The 16,049-nt window shown below is 53.8% G+C and overlaps 4 protein-coding genes across 4 annotated transcripts; 2 read left to right on the top strand and 2 right to left on the bottom strand.

The window, feature by feature from the left end:
- Positions 1 to 1,241: 1,241 nt before the first annotated feature.
- On the top strand, positions 1,242 to 2,093 carry N7458_009733 (uncharacterized protein; the record flags this gene model as incomplete). Its single annotated transcript, XM_056913115.1, has 1 exon — positions 1,242 to 2,093. The coding sequence occupies one exon, from the start codon at positions 1,242 to 1,244 to the stop codon at positions 2,091 to 2,093; it is 852 nt and encodes a 283-aa protein (XP_056761964.1).
- Positions 2,094 to 5,063: 2,970 nt separating this feature from the next.
- Positions 5,064 to 6,617, top strand: N7458_009732 (universal stress protein; the record flags this gene model as incomplete). The annotated part of the gene is made up of 3 exons (XM_056913114.1): positions 5,064 to 5,380; positions 5,445 to 5,835; positions 5,898 to 6,617. The coding sequence occupies 3 exons, from the start codon at positions 5,064 to 5,066 to the stop codon at positions 6,615 to 6,617; spliced, it is 1,428 nt and encodes a 475-aa protein (XP_056761963.1).
- Positions 6,618 to 7,748: 1,131 nt separating this feature from the next.
- On the bottom strand, positions 7,749 to 13,033 carry N7458_009731 (putative eukaryotic translation initiation factor subunit eIF-4F; the record flags this gene model as incomplete). Its single annotated transcript, XM_056913113.1, has 6 exons — positions 7,749 to 7,896; positions 7,992 to 8,377; positions 8,452 to 8,535; positions 8,614 to 9,044; positions 9,121 to 12,091; positions 12,374 to 13,033. The coding sequence occupies 6 exons, from the start codon at positions 13,031 to 13,033 to the stop codon at positions 7,749 to 7,751; spliced, it is 4,680 nt and encodes a 1,559-aa protein (XP_056761962.1).
- A 1,801-nt stretch (positions 13,034 to 14,834) lies between these two features.
- On the bottom strand, positions 14,835 to 15,971 carry N7458_009730 (HVA22/TB2/DP1 family protein; the record flags this gene model as incomplete). Its single annotated transcript, XM_056913112.1, has 3 exons — positions 14,835 to 15,642; positions 15,717 to 15,866; positions 15,943 to 15,971. The coding sequence occupies 3 exons, from the start codon at positions 15,969 to 15,971 to the stop codon at positions 14,835 to 14,837; spliced, it is 987 nt and encodes a 328-aa protein (XP_056761961.1).
- Between the last annotated feature and the right edge of the window lie 78 nt (positions 15,972 to 16,049).

Raw genomic sequence — 16,049 nt, 5'->3', positions numbered from 1 at the left:
AAGAATTGCGGGGAGGACCTAAACCAGCGGTCGCTCGTGATGGAATCGTGGATGAGGTGCTTGAGTGATTGATAATAGCACATCATCAACCATGATTGGAAATCATCATGCTGAGTCAAGCGATAGATAACCTTGGGAGCGCTGGGGTTGCCAAATTGACCAACGAGAATCACTCAACGCAGAAAAATTTAGCTCGAAAGGGTTTAGAGTTGGTTCCCCGGACATAACGTAAGGCAGAGCCAAGGCAAGAGCCATGTTGAATAATCGGCGATTGTGTTCCGTATTGCCGGAGCGGGAAGGCCATGGAAAGGGAAACGAGAGGAAACCTTGGGAAAGGGCTGAGTGAGCCTGAGGAAAAGCCCGTCAGATCCGGAGCAGGGCGTAACTACGAGCTGGCTCGGTCATAACCGCCCTGACCCTCCGGCTGGGAATGAGCTGAGGGCATTGGTCATCCACGGGTGGGGCTCAGGGTCTCACCAAAAAAATGGGCGAAAAACGGACTTAACCGGGTGAGTCACTATACATCAATTTCACGAACATGAGCGAGTCCATGATTCTTTCGGACTAAAACTCGGGACTGCTACAATGTGCAATGGCTGCACGGTAGTGACGGTCGTGACTGTAAGCGAGATGGTATACAGGTCGTATGTACAGAGATGCGGTGTAGAACTGGAATGCAGGCCCTTCCCTGCGTACAACCATAGAGTTCAGCACTCGAAAAATTTAAAATTCAAAGAGCACACATTAATAATGTTAATCAGCGGGCCATTCGGTCTCGGGGGGTCCACCAAGTGCGATGCGCATAAACTCGGTGGGGATCTTCGCGCTCCGATCGGGTGCCGGACTTTAGCAAAACGGATACACGGGAGTAAGAAAAATAATAATAATAATTAAGAATATGATTTGACATTTCTCAGCAATAATCATCAGGCTCCGAGGAATTTATTTTATAAACATCATTCTTTCCCCCTCCCCCCGGTCTCTCCCTTTTCGTGTTACCACTACGATATACCACATCCACAGCAACACACACGATATATACACTATAGGCACAATAGTCTCTCCCACTTTCGATACATCCAATCCCCATCATCACCACGACGACCAATCTGGATCGACCTGATCGACCTGCGCTATCCCCTGCCTAGCTCACCGCCCGTGACTGAGTCACCCACCTTGGCAGAAACCCGAGTCATCACCCATTCTGAGCTCATAAGTAGCTCAAAACTGCCACCACAGACATGGAGGCTACCCAAGTTACCTCCACCACTACCTCCTCTCCCCTCTCCAAGGAGTCTTCCTTCGCCTCTGCCGCCTCCCCATACTTTGAATCCCTCTTCCGCCGCCGCCAACAAAAGAAGATGAGCATCACGCAAACATACTACCTCGCCCACACCGCCCGCAAGAAGCTCACTCGTGAGGCTTCGCGGCCGGATCACGATCTCCGCCTGCTCGTCGGCCATGCCAACCTGCTGGACTCGTTGATGCTGGACCTGGCCGACGCTGAGCGCGAGCAAGAACGCTGGTTCAACCAGACCGTCACCGGTGCCACCAAGACCTCCTCCCGCGAAGAAAAGTCCAACCACATCCAATGGGCATCGACCGTGGTCGAAGAGCCCGAGGAAGCCTGGGAGCCGGAGGATGCCTCCGATCTGGACTCGGACCTCAGCGACAGCGACGAGGAAGATGACTCCGACTTTGACGAGGATGACTTCGTCATCAACACCCCCGTTCGCCTGCGCTCTCCACCTCCACCCCAGCACAACCTCGCCGCCATCCCCGAGGGGACCTTGGTGGAAGATGAGGAGGACGATACCGACTCGGACTTTGAATACGACGATGCAGAGGACCTGGAGAAGCTTAGCTTGACGCGGTCTCCATCCCGGCAGTCCCCGCCCGAGCTACTGGCTGACTCGGGCGACTCGTCCGAGGACGAGAGCATGCCGCCCTCGCCGCTGCAGCCGGTTCTGGAGTCCTTCGATCAGAAGGCGGCCGCGGCCGCGGCCATCTCGTTGACAGACGATCAAACAAATCTGTTTGAATCGGGGTATTACGTTGCACAAGAACAGAGCACGATGATCGAGGCGTTCTAAGGTTTACACACCTCGATACATTTATTTCGTCTCTCTACTTGTATACCACTCGCGATATCTTGATTCCTCTTTTGTGATACCCCACGCCTGTTACGAACAAATAGTACCGAGTTGAACCGGTCAACTATCCTTTCTGAAGCGAAATTTTACCAGCGCTTTTGCTTAATCGCTTCACTTGCTTTGATCTTCCCTCATACCAGGCGTTTTATAACTGGTTTTTGCCTCGGTCGCATCTTCTTTACCTACTCGACTCTCTTATACCACCCTCTCATCTCTCTCCGGCTACGGCCAAATCTTTTTTTATGGAACCATTTTGCTTGGACTTTTGGAAAGTGGCCTAAATGTACCACGGGCAGCTCTCCCCCCTCGCTCTGAGAGCGAGGTGCAGGTTGAGACTACCCAAAGTGGGGGTTGGGAAACGAATTGGGATCCCGACCAGGGATCGTGGGAATGACTCGATTCCGTCCATGTACATAGATACCCTCATACCAATCAAGCCTTGCGAACAATGCATGCCAAAAACATTTCAAACATGATCCTTGTCATTTCCTTATCTAGATGGAGGGGTTGGTAGTGCTGACTGTATCTGCTCCTAACCTGGTCCTTCACATGTATTCCATATTTTGTAGAGCGCCTTATCAAATAGGCTACGTCGATACTGCCCCCTGATACATGAACCCCGCGCAAAATGAGGTCTTCAACTACTTAGTAGTAAGTTAGTGTTTAGCTTACACCATCTGAGTAGTTAGTTAAACTGTAGGTACCTCAGCAGGTCAGCACGATACAATCCCGCAATTCCATAAACCCGCAATTGACCAAGTCCTTCCAACCAAACCCGCGCAGTAGTGCATGTGACCCGTCGATCGCACTGCAGAACGGCGCCCCGAGCGCTCCCCCACCGCCCAGCGAGTACAGTACCTACTCCTGTGAGACTGCAGCAAGTAGTTACCGTAGTCGTGACATTATTCGCTAATTCAACCCTGAGCCATATGGGCTTCACCGCTGGTGGATGGATCCACGCCAAGCAGCGATAGTCTCCGATCCTCGCGGCTAAGTCGGCATAGTCGGTCCGCTATGGGGTGAGTACCAAGGCTAGTTTGGTGAAGGGTTTTGCTAGGGAGGGAAGTGGGGATGTCACGGGGCATACATACTCTGTATAGTGCATATTTGGGACGGGTGCAGGATTGCGAGGGGAGTTGTTGGGGAGTTATTGACTGCACGGGTGTTTACGGGTCATGGTGGATTTGCAGTAGGCATTGATGTAGGTATATACGAAGGAGGTAGGCTTAAGTTACAGGCCTGTGTGCTGTGGAAACCTGAGGCGATGAGATAATGCACGAGTGGGCTCGGGACTGTGAGGTTATCTACGTACGTTGAGGAATGCGCTCAGGTCAGCAAATTGTACTCCGTACTGTAGATAACTAACGTAACTAGGGGCTGTTAGTGTCATGCTTCGTGCTGCACACTATTGAATAGATCTCCCGTCGATCTAATAATCCACCTATTAGATTGAGGTTATTGAGATCTTTGCGACTATTGGCTAGGAAATGGTGAGCGACATGGGATCTGCAGATGTATCTCCAAATGCCAGCCGATCCATAGGATAGGGGACATCGCGTTATCTCGCATCACAATTCTTCTCCATGTGGAATACCAGTATGAACATGCTGACCCAAGCACATCAGCTGCGATAACTAGCATCTCCTGATCTAGGTGCTAGGTGCTTAGACACAGATTCTCAGACCAAACCTGAAGACCAGGATAAACACCCCTCGACCCCCGTGAATCGAACCCCCGTCTTCCGTCACCATACAAACACCCCCGCGACACTCAATGATGCTTAAAGAATGGATGCCAATGCTCGCATAAAAACCCTATCTAAGTCTACAGCACACCCTTCCGGATATTCGAATAATACTTCAGAAATAAGACGAGCGCATTCTTCTGTATTCAAGGATTGATTTGATATGAAAAAAAAGCGTTTCAAAAAAAAGGAGACAAAATGTTGGCCGCAGGGGTGGTCTTATATCTGGCCAGCATAAAAATGAGGTAGCCCTGGATCCATCTCAGAGAGCCCCTTCCTAGAAGCGGCCCGTCTAGCGGAAAATTGGCCGGGGCAGTCGTGATTTCTTATACCACTAGACTAGGGAGGTGGAGGGTTACTGGGGGTAACTGGAACTGGACTATAACATCTAAGAGAGTTGCATTCAATATGCTGAGTTTTCGTCACTGTAGCTCATTTCGCGATCTACTTCGCAACACACTGACTAGATTTCAATTTCCCGATAAGGCGGCCTACATAGTCCGTGAAAATCAGTATGGGCGGGTTAAGTTTTCGCTGGCATGTACCGAGGGGTAGTATCAAATTTCGGTCTGGTTGAAAAGTTTTCGTCCTAATTCATCCCAAGTAATCAAACTATACAACCATTCCACTCTTTTTGTACTCAGTTCCCAACTCTGCATACCCGACGGAGTATCAACCCCGACCCAAATCACGGGATGCACACTATCGCTATCGATAACCTTACCCTCTCACCGCCTGCGGCTTCGAGCCAAGCCCCTCGCTGCAAGCGTCACTGCGTTCGCCTGTTGCAATTGCCTGTTACCATCAATCCCAGCTTCCGCCGAAAAAAGCTACCCCCGGCATTCCAAAACATGTGGTCGCCTGCACGGATTGATAGCTCCACCTACCACCTTGACCGTCGTTGAATCTCGCACCGAATTCCCCGCATACCGTCCGCATCCGCATCCGCATGGCCTGATTGTTTCCCGCGGCATTCGCTTCGTCCCCGAGTGTCAAACCCTCCGTTCGCTCAACGCCCAAGACAGCATTTCGATCTTATTGACAGCTGAGGAAGGAAGACCAATCCAGCGGTCGCTGTAGCGTGCGGTCGCTGCAGGAAAAGGCCTTCCCCGGCGTAAGCCTCTCTAACTCTCAATACCTCGGTCGTCAACCCCGCCATTGCAACAATGTCCGTCCAAAGCTCCCCCAAGCCCTCCTTCGAGTCCGAAGAGAGACCAGAGTCCAGACAAAGCTTGAATACACCCGCGCTCTCCGCCCATCGACGTAGTATCTCCTTCGAAGCCAGCCCGCGAAGTGAGAGTCCGCGCCGACGATCCATCCAATTCAACGTCGGCAACGGGGAGTCGCAACTACCCAGTCGCTCCCACATCATCAAGGAGAAGCGCCTTTCATACGCAGATGCGCCAGTCATTAGGGATCTAGATGTGGAAAGAGAGCCGCGGGCTCCATCTACAAGTCGCGGGCCATCTCCGCCGCCGCCAAAGTACGTTGTTCCCTCTCCGGATGCAAGTGGTGGCCTTTTATCCCCCTGTACTGATTCACAACAGGACCTATGAACGTGGTGTTTCATTCAATACCTTTGATAACCGTGACGCTGCAGATTTCTCGTTGACCCTCAACTACAAGCATAAGGGATACCAGAGTACCCGACGGAGCAGGACGTTTCTGTGTGGCACGGACCAGAATGATTACTCCGACTTTGCGCTGAACTGGCTGATTGATGAGCTGGTTGCTGACGGGGATGAGATCGTTTGTCTGCGCGCGGTGGAAAAGGACTCGCGTATGGCGAGCGATGCTGGAATCGAGGAGGGCAAGTATCGCCAGGAAGCGGAGAGGCTGTTCGAGCAGGTCATCCAGAAGAACAGCCAAGACGAAAAGGCTATCAGCTTGGTCTTGGAGTTGGTCGTCGGGAAAGTGGAGGAGATTATTCAACGAATGGTGAGTTTCTGGCACTGTGAGGTAGTTTCTGATGCCCAGGAGCATCTGCTGACCGAATCTAGATTCGTATCTATGAGCCGGTTATGCTCATCGTCGGAACCCGGGGCCGAAACCTCAAAGGAGTCCACAGTCTCCTACCCGGCTCCGTCTCCAAGTACTGTGTCCAGCATTCACCAATCCCCGTCATCGTGGTCCGCCCCTCACCCAAGCGCGAGAAGAAAAAGAAGAAGCGTCGTGCAGACCCAGCCCGACGCAGCTACAATCATCTTCTTGAACTGAGCGAGAAACGTGGCAGCCGTGTATTCAACACTAGCTCCAGTACCGAGAGCAGCGCCCTCAAACTACCTGATGAAGAAGCTGCCGTCGCTGAAGCCCTGGGACTCCCGGCAACGTACTCTCGCAATACCTCGCGAAGCTCCTTATCTGTATCAGATCGGAGCAGTCTAAGCCTCGAAGATTCAGACCCGACCTCCCCTGTCCCATATTCTCTAGACTCTGTTCTTATGAGAAGCCCCTTGAGCGGTAGCTTCTCTAGTTCGGAAGAGAGTGTTGTGGACAGCGAACTACCGCGGCGGCGATCTTCATCGCCAATACCCCCGCCCCGATCACAGTCGCCCTCCCCGGAGGAAGATTCCTCAGACGAGTCAGAGCATCAAGACAAGGAAGAAAGTGCAACAGACCCGATCTCCGAAGCAACTGATGCTACCGCTAAACGGATGTCGATACCCGTGATAGAGGTCTCAAACGAAAATGAGGAGAAAGGCACAGACAAGGCTGAGTGAAAATGCACAATCACTCTAGTCCGTCCATTGAATCTTTCTTTCATCGGATCTTTCATACTCTGCATTTCACTTTCGTCGCATCTTCTATGCGTCACATCCTTAGGTAGCGCTCGAGCACACGCATGATTTCGTACAAAGCCAGGACCGCTCTTACATCATATCTCATTACCTGGCCTGATGATACCCACAAGATTAGATGTTCTCCCCTCCAATCAATCCAGTCCTAGTTCTATCGCATCAACCGTCCTCATTTCTCCTATAGCTCATACCAGAATAGAATCTGTATCTACTTAACTCCCTCAAAGGATGTCTCACGTAGCTAAATATTAACCCAACTCCATGCGCAGAGCCTTACACCCACTATGCGAAGCATGGGCACAGTTCTCAAGTATACGCTCCGGCAGTTAATACGAACGAATCAGGGTTTGATATGAAATGATACTTATGCTTTTCTAGATCCTAGGAGAGAGATCGGGTATTGAGAAGACACAGAGCAGAAGGGAAGAAGAGACCAAAGAAAGGAGAACAGAGAAGGAGAAAAGAGAAGGGAACATGCTAGTATAGAATCCCCATCCATCATGATGCATTCCCAACAGAACAGAGCAGAGCAGAGCAGAGCAGAGCAGAGCAGAGCAGAGCAGCCTCTGCAAAGCAACCGCAGATTCCATATTCATCCCCCCTACGAGCAACGACCTTCTCCTTTCGTGTCCTACCAACTACCGCCCTCCCTTTTTACCACTCCCGCATCATATCCCTTTCGCGGCAAAGATACATGGCAAGATCGGCGTATAAAGGGGAGGCTCTCACAGCTTCACCATCCACTCGGATTAATAAGAAAACGGAAATAGGAAGAGGAAAGAAATGAAAAATAAAAGGTGTGAAAATTGTACACTATGAAGGTCCCGATAAAAAAAGGGAGGTAAAAAAGATAAGGGGACGAAGGCGAGAAGAAACCCGACCAGTCGGAGGGAATGCAAGGTCAGGACGGCCATTAGAAAAGCAGATTCGCAATGGGAGCAACATGAACAGTGAGAGGGAGAAAAAGGCAAGGGGAGATAAGAAAGGGAAATCTTTTGGGTGAACAAAGAACAATGGAAAAACGTTGATCATTAACACCTAGGGAATCAAAATCTATGCTGCGTCCTCCCCGTCCTTCGAGGGGGTTTTTGAGGGCCGGCGCTCCGCGGTGGCGGGCTGCGACTTGGTAAGCATGGGGGAAGTCGGGTTGGACGGGGGTGAGGTTGCCATGTTATCCCGATCTTCCAGACTGGCGAGGGCGCTGTACGAAACAAAAATCAGATTAGTATGTTGCTTAAAAGGGAATGAGGGTGGGGTTCCCTTCATATCGGAAGCGATTTGGAAGTGATAATTTACCTGAAAGCATTCATTGATGACGCAGCCTCCTTGTCCTCCTTCTTACCAGCAGGGGGAGTACCAGTACGGCTGCTTGCAGCGCTGTCATCGCTGCCCCGAACCAGGTTGCCACCAGGGCCAAGGCCCTTCCGACCGCTGCTGCTGCGAGAGCCAAGCAGACTTGACGGGCCGAAGGACATCGGCTGGTTGGTGTTGCGGGTAGCCCGCAGACGACGCAGGTCATCACTGCCGACCTTGCTGGAAGCATAGTCGGGAGGAGGAGCCTGGTTACCGTAGCCGAAGCCACGGGCATCACCACGACCCATGGCCGGGCGACCACCACCACCACCACGGTTGGCCTGTTGGCGTTGACGTTCCATCTCAGCTTCGGCCTGAGCGCGGGCAGCCTGTTTTGACCAAGTTAGTCATTAAAACTCTTTTTTTTTGTAGCAAATTTGGGAAGTGAGAGAGAGGAACGTACCTCCTCACGAATCTGTTGGATAGTTTTGGGACCCTTGTCGGCATCCTTAGACTTCCACCGTTGGGAACGCAGGTCAATGATATCCTAAAGAAGAAAAACATAGGTCAGTTTCACGTGCACCCTCAAAGAACAGATCGAAAGCCGGAAATGAGGTGAACGAACCATTAACATGAACCTGAGACGACTAGGCAAGCCGGCCATGTCAACCATGTGGTTGATGCGAGCGAAGTAAGCGTCCATCATGGCAGGACCCTTCTCAGAAGCATCCAGGCTGGCACCAATAGTGCGCAGCAGGTTGCATAGAGACTCAACCTCAGCCTCCTCAGGAATACCCTCAAAGTCGAGCAGGCGCTTGGTACACTCGTGCATGATACGCTCCGTCAACATGTTAAGCTTGTACAGCTCACCAATGAACTTGACGAGACCAAGACCACGACGCTTGGCGGCAGCGGCAATGTAGTATTCGTCAGACAGCATAGCGATTTCATCGGAAACACCTTCGGGTTTGGGTGGGAGGTTGACCTTCCAGCCACGCTCGAACTCCTCCTGACAACGGTTGAGCAAGTACTTGCGGAACAGGGAACCACCAGTAACTAGTGACAAAGTGTTAGTATACGGCAATGCATCAAACCAAAGCGAGGACAGAAGGGGTTTAAGATTGAGACTTACCAATGTTGCCACTCTTATCGCGGATGTTCTCATCCTTGATCTCAGGACTCATACTCTCCAGCATACTCTTGCAGAACTTGGCATACATGGGGGCCCAGTGAGCCTCATCGGTAGCCTTCTCGAAGGTGAGCTGAATGACCTGGCGCAGAGTACGGCCGTCCGACTCGTCCTTGGACTGAGACACAATCTCCAAAATCTGAGAGGAGATACGGTCGAACTTCTCGGGTGTCATCTTGTTCAGCGCAGCCTTCACCTTACGCTGCACAACGTCGGGGGCCAAGTGACCTTCACCACCAGGTGCGGGACCAGCAGTCTGGGCACCAACGCTACGCGGCTTCCAACCAGTAGAACTCTGCTGCAGAGCCTTCAGCTCCATACCGGCGGTAAGAGGCATAGACTTGTTGGAGTCCTCTTCCTTCTTGCCACCGTGCTTGCCACGCTTGCTGCCAGCACCACCCTTGCTGGATGCCACACGAGGAGACATGGGCATGTTCGAAGACGGGTTGCGAGACATGGGACCACCCATACCAGGCATACCAGGACGACCGAAGTTACCGAATGTGTTGCGACCACCACCCAGAGACGGGTTGACAGGGGGCATGCTGTGACGAGTTGTCTGACCGAAGGTGCCCATGGGCGCACCGGGGAAGCCACCAAGACCCTTATGAGACGGGTTGCGGCCACCCATGCTAGGGGTGCGGGCCGACTGGGGCCGGGAGGAGGCGTCGCTATCGCCTACAGTCTCGCGCACACGGGCGTCCCAGTCAACGGAGATCTTGTCCTTGAAAGCGGCCTGGAACTGGAGCAGGAAGTCACGGTCGTAGTGGAATCGGCGGCCGGCGGGTGAGTTGGCGTTGAGGGAGGCATCGGGGGCATTGACGGAAGAAGGGTAGGTGACCTTGCTGAGGTCTTCCAGGAACTTGGCGTTCTGGAGGGACTTCATGGCGGCACTGGGCTGAGGAGGCTCAGTGGGCTTGGGAGTGTCGAGCTTCAGACCAGTGGGCTTCTTGGCAGCAGCAGCACCGGCGGGCTTAGCAGGAGGGCCCATGGACATGTCAGACGAAACGGGGGTGGCAGCGCCGCTGTCGGCAGGGGTGGAAGTTTCCGTGGCAGTGATGCCACCCTTCCTGAGAGAAGCGAAGAGATCCTCACGCTCCTTGCGGCTGGCCTCATCCTCAGTGGTGTCAACACCCTTGGCACGAGCGGCCTCACGAGCGAGTTCACGTTCTTCAGCCTCCTGCTCGGCCTTCTTCATGTTGAGCTCGTACTGTTCCCGTTCCTCACGCTCTTTGCGCTCAGCCTCCTCCTTCTTGGCTTGCTTCTTGCGCTTGTAGTCCTCCTCAGCGGCACGCTCCTTGGCCTCAATCTCGGCCATTTCACGCTCGATGGCATCGTAGTCGATCTCGTCATCATCAGCAGGGGGAGCCGGGGCGGGGGCGGAAGTAGGAGCGGGAGCCTTCTTAGGCTCTTCAGCAGGGGCGGCCTTCTCCTTCAAGCTCAGGCCCTCCAGAGCGGCGCGAGCGGACTCGGTGGCGTCCTCCTTCTTGGCCTCGACGGGCTTGGCCTCGACGGGCTTGGTCTCGACGGGCTTGGTCTCGACGGGCTTGGTCTCAACGGGCTTGGTCTCAACGGGCTTGGCTTCGGCAGGCTTGGCCTCGGCGGCCTTAGCCTCTTCGGCGCTCTTGCGGGCAGCCTCCTCGGCCTTTCGTTTCTGCGCTGCCTCGTCTTCCTGGATCTTCTGGCGCACAGCATCCTTCAACTCTTGCTTCTTCTCCTCGTCAGTCTTGGTGCTGCTGGCCTTGCTATCAGCGCGCGAGTGGTCGGCAGCGCTCGAGGTTCGGGGAGGTGGAGTCGCGGTAGGGGTGGCGATCTTCACGGGAGAGGGAGTAGCACGAGCAGGAGAGGCGGGGTTCTTGTCGAAGGTCTTCACGCTGCCACTGTTGGGGTCCTTGATGATGATAGGACTCTTCTTGGCGGGAATGACAAAGTTAGGCTTGGGGGGGACGGGGCTGTTCGATGATCTGCTACCAGTGTGAGTGTGACCCGCGCCGGGGGGACCAGCTGGGGCGGGTTGACCAAGGCTTGAGCCCGGACGGTCAGCCGAGACTTGGGATGGGGTGCGCGAGAGCGGGGTCGACTGAGGGGGAGGCTGCACGGGGTATTGCTGCTGCATGTACGGGCCCTGGGGGTTGTAGGGCATGCCCGGGCGAGGTTGCGGCGAAGGAGGGGTCATGTACTGCATATTCTGCATGTTATAACCACCTGGGTAGAAGCCGTAGTTGGGGTCGTAGCTCGGAGGGTAGCCCTGATTGTTTTTGACCCATGTTAGACATTGTTCAAACTGACCGCTCTCCGGAGCAAGATCTGGTAAGGGGATTGAGGGCATTGGGACCGCAGTAGGGCGACTGTCTCCACGGGATCGCCCATAGCTGCCAAAGCCACCATAGTCTCCACGATTTCCACGGTAGCTTGAATGACTGGGGTTATTGCCATGGTTGCCACGCCGGGCGGGTTTGGGGGTTTGACGGGGAAAGGACGGGTTTCTCACTGTTTGGGGACCCATGTGCTGTCCGTAGCCGGGGTAGGGCTGGGGAGGCATCTGCGGGTGGGCCATAGGGACTTGGTTCATCTGGGGAGTCGTAGGGTGCGCGTTGGCGAGAGCCGGGCTGCGGTTGGCTTGGTGTGGCGAGTTGGGGAAGGGGGGCATCGGGCGGCCCTGGTTAGGGCCGTGGAACTGAGGACCCATATTGTGACCACCACGAGGCTGGTTAGGTGTCTGGCGGAAGTTCGGGCCTGGTGAGTAGGGCATCTGTCCTCCTTGGTAGCCAGACTGGGAGTATCCACGACCGCGGCCACCCTGGTGAGGGTAGCCACCACGGCCAGGACCACCACCCATGTGGTTGCTCATGTCACTATGGGTTGACTGCGAGGACTCGCGACGGACGTGCTGTTGGCCGGGACCGAGAGGTGCCTGTGAAGAGAGGCGCATGTATGTGAGCAAGCAGTTGGAAGAAAAAAAAAGGCGGAGAGGGGAAGCGCCAAAAAGAGTAAAAGAAAAAAAAAAGGTTGGAAAATCGTAAAAGATAGGAGGGATGATGCGCGGTCGCGTTGCCGTTCCCGCGCGCTTCACATACGCCACGGCACATCACCACACAACCCAGTTTGCACCCCCCAAAAAATCCCCCCAAAAAATCAACGCAGCAACAGACACACCAAAATAGCACAAGAATAGTGATTAAGATATTTCACTTACATTGTTGTCACCTGCATTCTCTCCAAAGCTGCCAAAGTTAGGAACATTACCCTGTGCCTGGTAGGTCGAAGGTGGGGGACGACCACCGCTGGAGGCGGGTTGTGGGATAGGCGACGGGGAAGTCTGAGGCGAAGTGACACGCGGGTTGGTCGATGGCGCACCCAGGCCAGACTGGGCCTGGGTAGAGGCCAGGACAGCTGGGTTACCCATGTTGGGGGAGCTTTGCTGGTTGGCAAAGCCGAACTGAAGAGAGTTGGGCCGGCCAGCAGGGCCCCCGTTGGGCATGTATCCCGAGGCACCAGCAGAGGTGATGGTCACAGAGGGCTTTCGAGAGTGGTCATTTTGTGCAGCAGCAGGGGCCGTGGGAGCGCCATTGACAATGGTCACCCCAGACTGAGCCTGCTGCTGAGAGGATTGGTTTTGCATGGGTTTGCCGTTCAGTGAAGTTCCGGGAGTCGACTTCCCATGTTGCGCCGAGCCACCCACGGTGACGGGAGCAGCGGAGGAGTCCGTGGTGGACTTCTTCGTGGCGCTGGCGTAGGACCTGGCTGCTGGAGTCGTGGCAGCCAAGGGGGAGGATGAAGCGACGGACGGGTTGGAGGCGGAGGTAGCGGTGCTGTGTCCTGGTTGAACGCCCGACTGAGGAGGGTTCGAGGTCATTAGACAGGTGGTATCCACGTCACACGCGTAGAGGAGAGGATTCGGAAGGAAACTTTTCTCTTGTCGAGTGGAGAGGAGAAAGATCGCGGGGGAGAGGTTGGACGAGGGTGATGTCAAGTTGTGGACGGGGCTTGACGATGCCACATCCAAACCTGAGATCTGCGAGAGGAAAATCTCAAAAGGTTAGAGGGAGTCAAATCAAATGAATGAGATGACAAGACCGGGGGCGCAGCAGGGGAGATGCAGCGCGTGGACCGGAGAGAGGTGAGGGTCAAGGGTTTGGGGTGGAATAATTCCAAGTTGGGGGGGTGTGTGGGAAGGGAAAAAAATCCACGCTGGAAAAAAGTTGTTTCGGTGGGAACAAAAAAAAAAGTCTTCGGGTGGAGGAGGAAGAAGCAAAAGGGATTCGGTCCAGGCCACGAACTCACCGATGAAGGGACAGGTTTTCGATTCAAGAAGCCAAGTCCTTTCTCAAGCGATCGGACTTGAGAAAATAAAGGAGAGGGAAAAAGAGAGAGGAATTCGGTGATGGTCGGGGATGGTGTTTTCTACAGTATCGACCAACCGCGCCGCCACCATGACATCGGCGAAGTTGCCCGGGTTGATGGAAGATGCCTCAGGGAGGCAAACACGGGGTTCCAAAATGGGGGGATTTAGTTTAGTTGATGAGAAACTACTTGAAGCTACCTCTGAAGTATTTGGATCGAGGGTCGACTCTGAAAATGCTGGAGACCGTCCCCCCTTTGGACACTCGGGACTCCAGAACTGAACTGAACAATGAAGTGGATCTTGGGGTGGTTCCCCAGTTGGGGCTCCATTTCGCCACGGTTGACGTGGGAATATTAACAACGTAGCCAGAAAGAGCTAACCACGACAAAAATCACGGACTATGAGTGCAACTAGCTCCGTCATTATCCTACCCAGCATCGCCAAGCTACAAGTGAGACTGATTCATACCCTCCATATAAGTGACTCTAACTATACAAGCAAGTTAGTTCGTTCGTTAGGTACCAGTCAGAGTGGCCCGTCAAAAGCACCTTGACCAGTCGACTCAGCCACTAAGCCTACTTGGTCAACTCTCTTCTCGTGTCCGACATGCTCTGAGGCCGTATGACTCAATTATTCGACAGACTGGTGCAAAGACAACGACATGCATTCCTGGGACGAGACCACTCTTCTCGGACTCGTTCTTTGGCCGTTGGGTGTGGATGTTCATTGTTCCGAGAAGGGATACGGCCCTGTACTACCTTACCTTCCCATGTAGGTTCCCTTGGCAGTCCTCCAGAAGGGATAGTCTATTGCAGGATAAGGAGTACACAATTATTGAATGATATCACTTCCATTCTCCGTACATTTCTAGGATCGACATTCGATTCTCCCCGATCCCGCCTTGCAGCGAACTTTCTCGACGTGCAGCATTTCAAATTCTTCCGACCGATTTGATTCGGTTGAGCCACTCCACCAGTTGGCCCTCGGCTGTCAGATGGATCACTACACACTATGCGAGACGTGAGGTGTACATTTGCCCAGTCACTAGTGCTCTGATCTCTCTGGTCGCTATGTGCCGCAAGCATGGTAGGACGAGAGGGCCTTTGCGCCCGCCCAGCGACTGGCATTATACATAAACTCCGTTCGTTAAACCCGTCTTGCCGCAGCAGCAATCAGGATTACTATGCCGTTGATTTGTCATTTCTCACTGCCCAAGCTTAGTCCTGAGTATCTGGCAGCTGTGATGTTTCTCTGAGCGTCTTTTTGATTTTGGCTTCTTATCCTCTACCCAACGAGCAAGAAAAGGCAAAGACTAGTATCGATCATACCCGGACGCACGGGCAGCGTTGTCGGTGCCTGATGAACCCGACGAATCATGCTCGTTACCCATCCAGCCTGATGTCCACCGACTACTCTTCCGTCGAGTAGCAGTACCGCGACTCCCCAAATCCTCATCGTCCACTACATCAAAGGAGGTATCGCTAGGATCCTTCCGCAGCGGAGCACCGTACGCCAGATCATCATTCTCGGCCTCATCCGGACTCATCGCTTGCTCCTCCCGACTCAAAGTCGAGCGTAGGAAGTCCAGCACCTCCCGCTGCCTGGAGATATAGCTGGCCTTCTCGGCACCGGACATGGTTTCCAACTTGCGCTGGAGAAGGGTACCGCTGGCGGAAAGCTCCTCCTCTCGTGCTTCACGGGGCCTGCCTGCAGAAGCGACGGACCCCAGGGCAGAACCGAGGATCGAATACCAATCGGTGGTAGCTGCTGGTGCGCCAGCCGGTGCTCCGGGCGCAGCTGGAGCGCCGGCAGTCGGGATGTTGAAACGCGACAGCAACGATTGAGCATAGGCAGCGGGCCCCGAGGGTGGCGGTGGCGCGGGCTGTTGTGGGGGGAGGCCCATTACCTTCTCTCGGATCAAATCGATAGCTTTGTAGAAGTATTGTAGACCCAATGCCTTGGCCTGCTCGTGTGACCGACCGATGAACTCTTCGATCCCGCGTTCGTGGTGGGTCAAAAAGGGATCAACGTAGTCTTGATAGATGAGGCGGGCTCCCTGAGTCTGGGGAAGAACGAGGTAGCACAAGAAAAAGAGGCGGATCCAGCTATAGAAGGGGAACCTGTAGAGAAAAAACCGCCGTTAGCTTCCGAAGCTGCCCGGGGTTCACAGCTAGGTGATCGGCAAAAGCCATACCATCCGATAATAAATACTGTCCAAGATTCTACCAGCAGTACGACGGACAGTACGACCCAGTACATCAGCCATGGTGCGAGTTGGGAGGGATCGGCGGAGCGGAGGGCCTTGTAGGAAGCGAAGATGGGGAAGAGGATGGTGATCACGGAGCTATTGAAGGGCAGTTAGTAGCTGGACCACTTTGCAAACAGAGAGTTCAATGAAGACGCTTGAGAAGAGGACTTACGACAATAAGTCCGCAAAGATGCCGAACATGATGGAAGAGGAGTATAGGAGGTCGTAGGGAGTTGAGATAGCGAAGATCAAGAGGGGTCGACAATCGGCGGTGGGCAA

The sequence above is a fragment of the Penicillium daleae genome (assembly GCF_028827525.1).
Source record: "Penicillium daleae strain IBT 16125 chromosome Unknown utg000008l_segment0_segment0, whole genome shotgun sequence".
NCBI lineage: Eukaryota > Fungi > Ascomycota > Eurotiomycetes > Eurotiales > Aspergillaceae > Penicillium > Penicillium daleae.
This window is presented reverse-complemented; position numbering and strand designations above follow the sequence as displayed.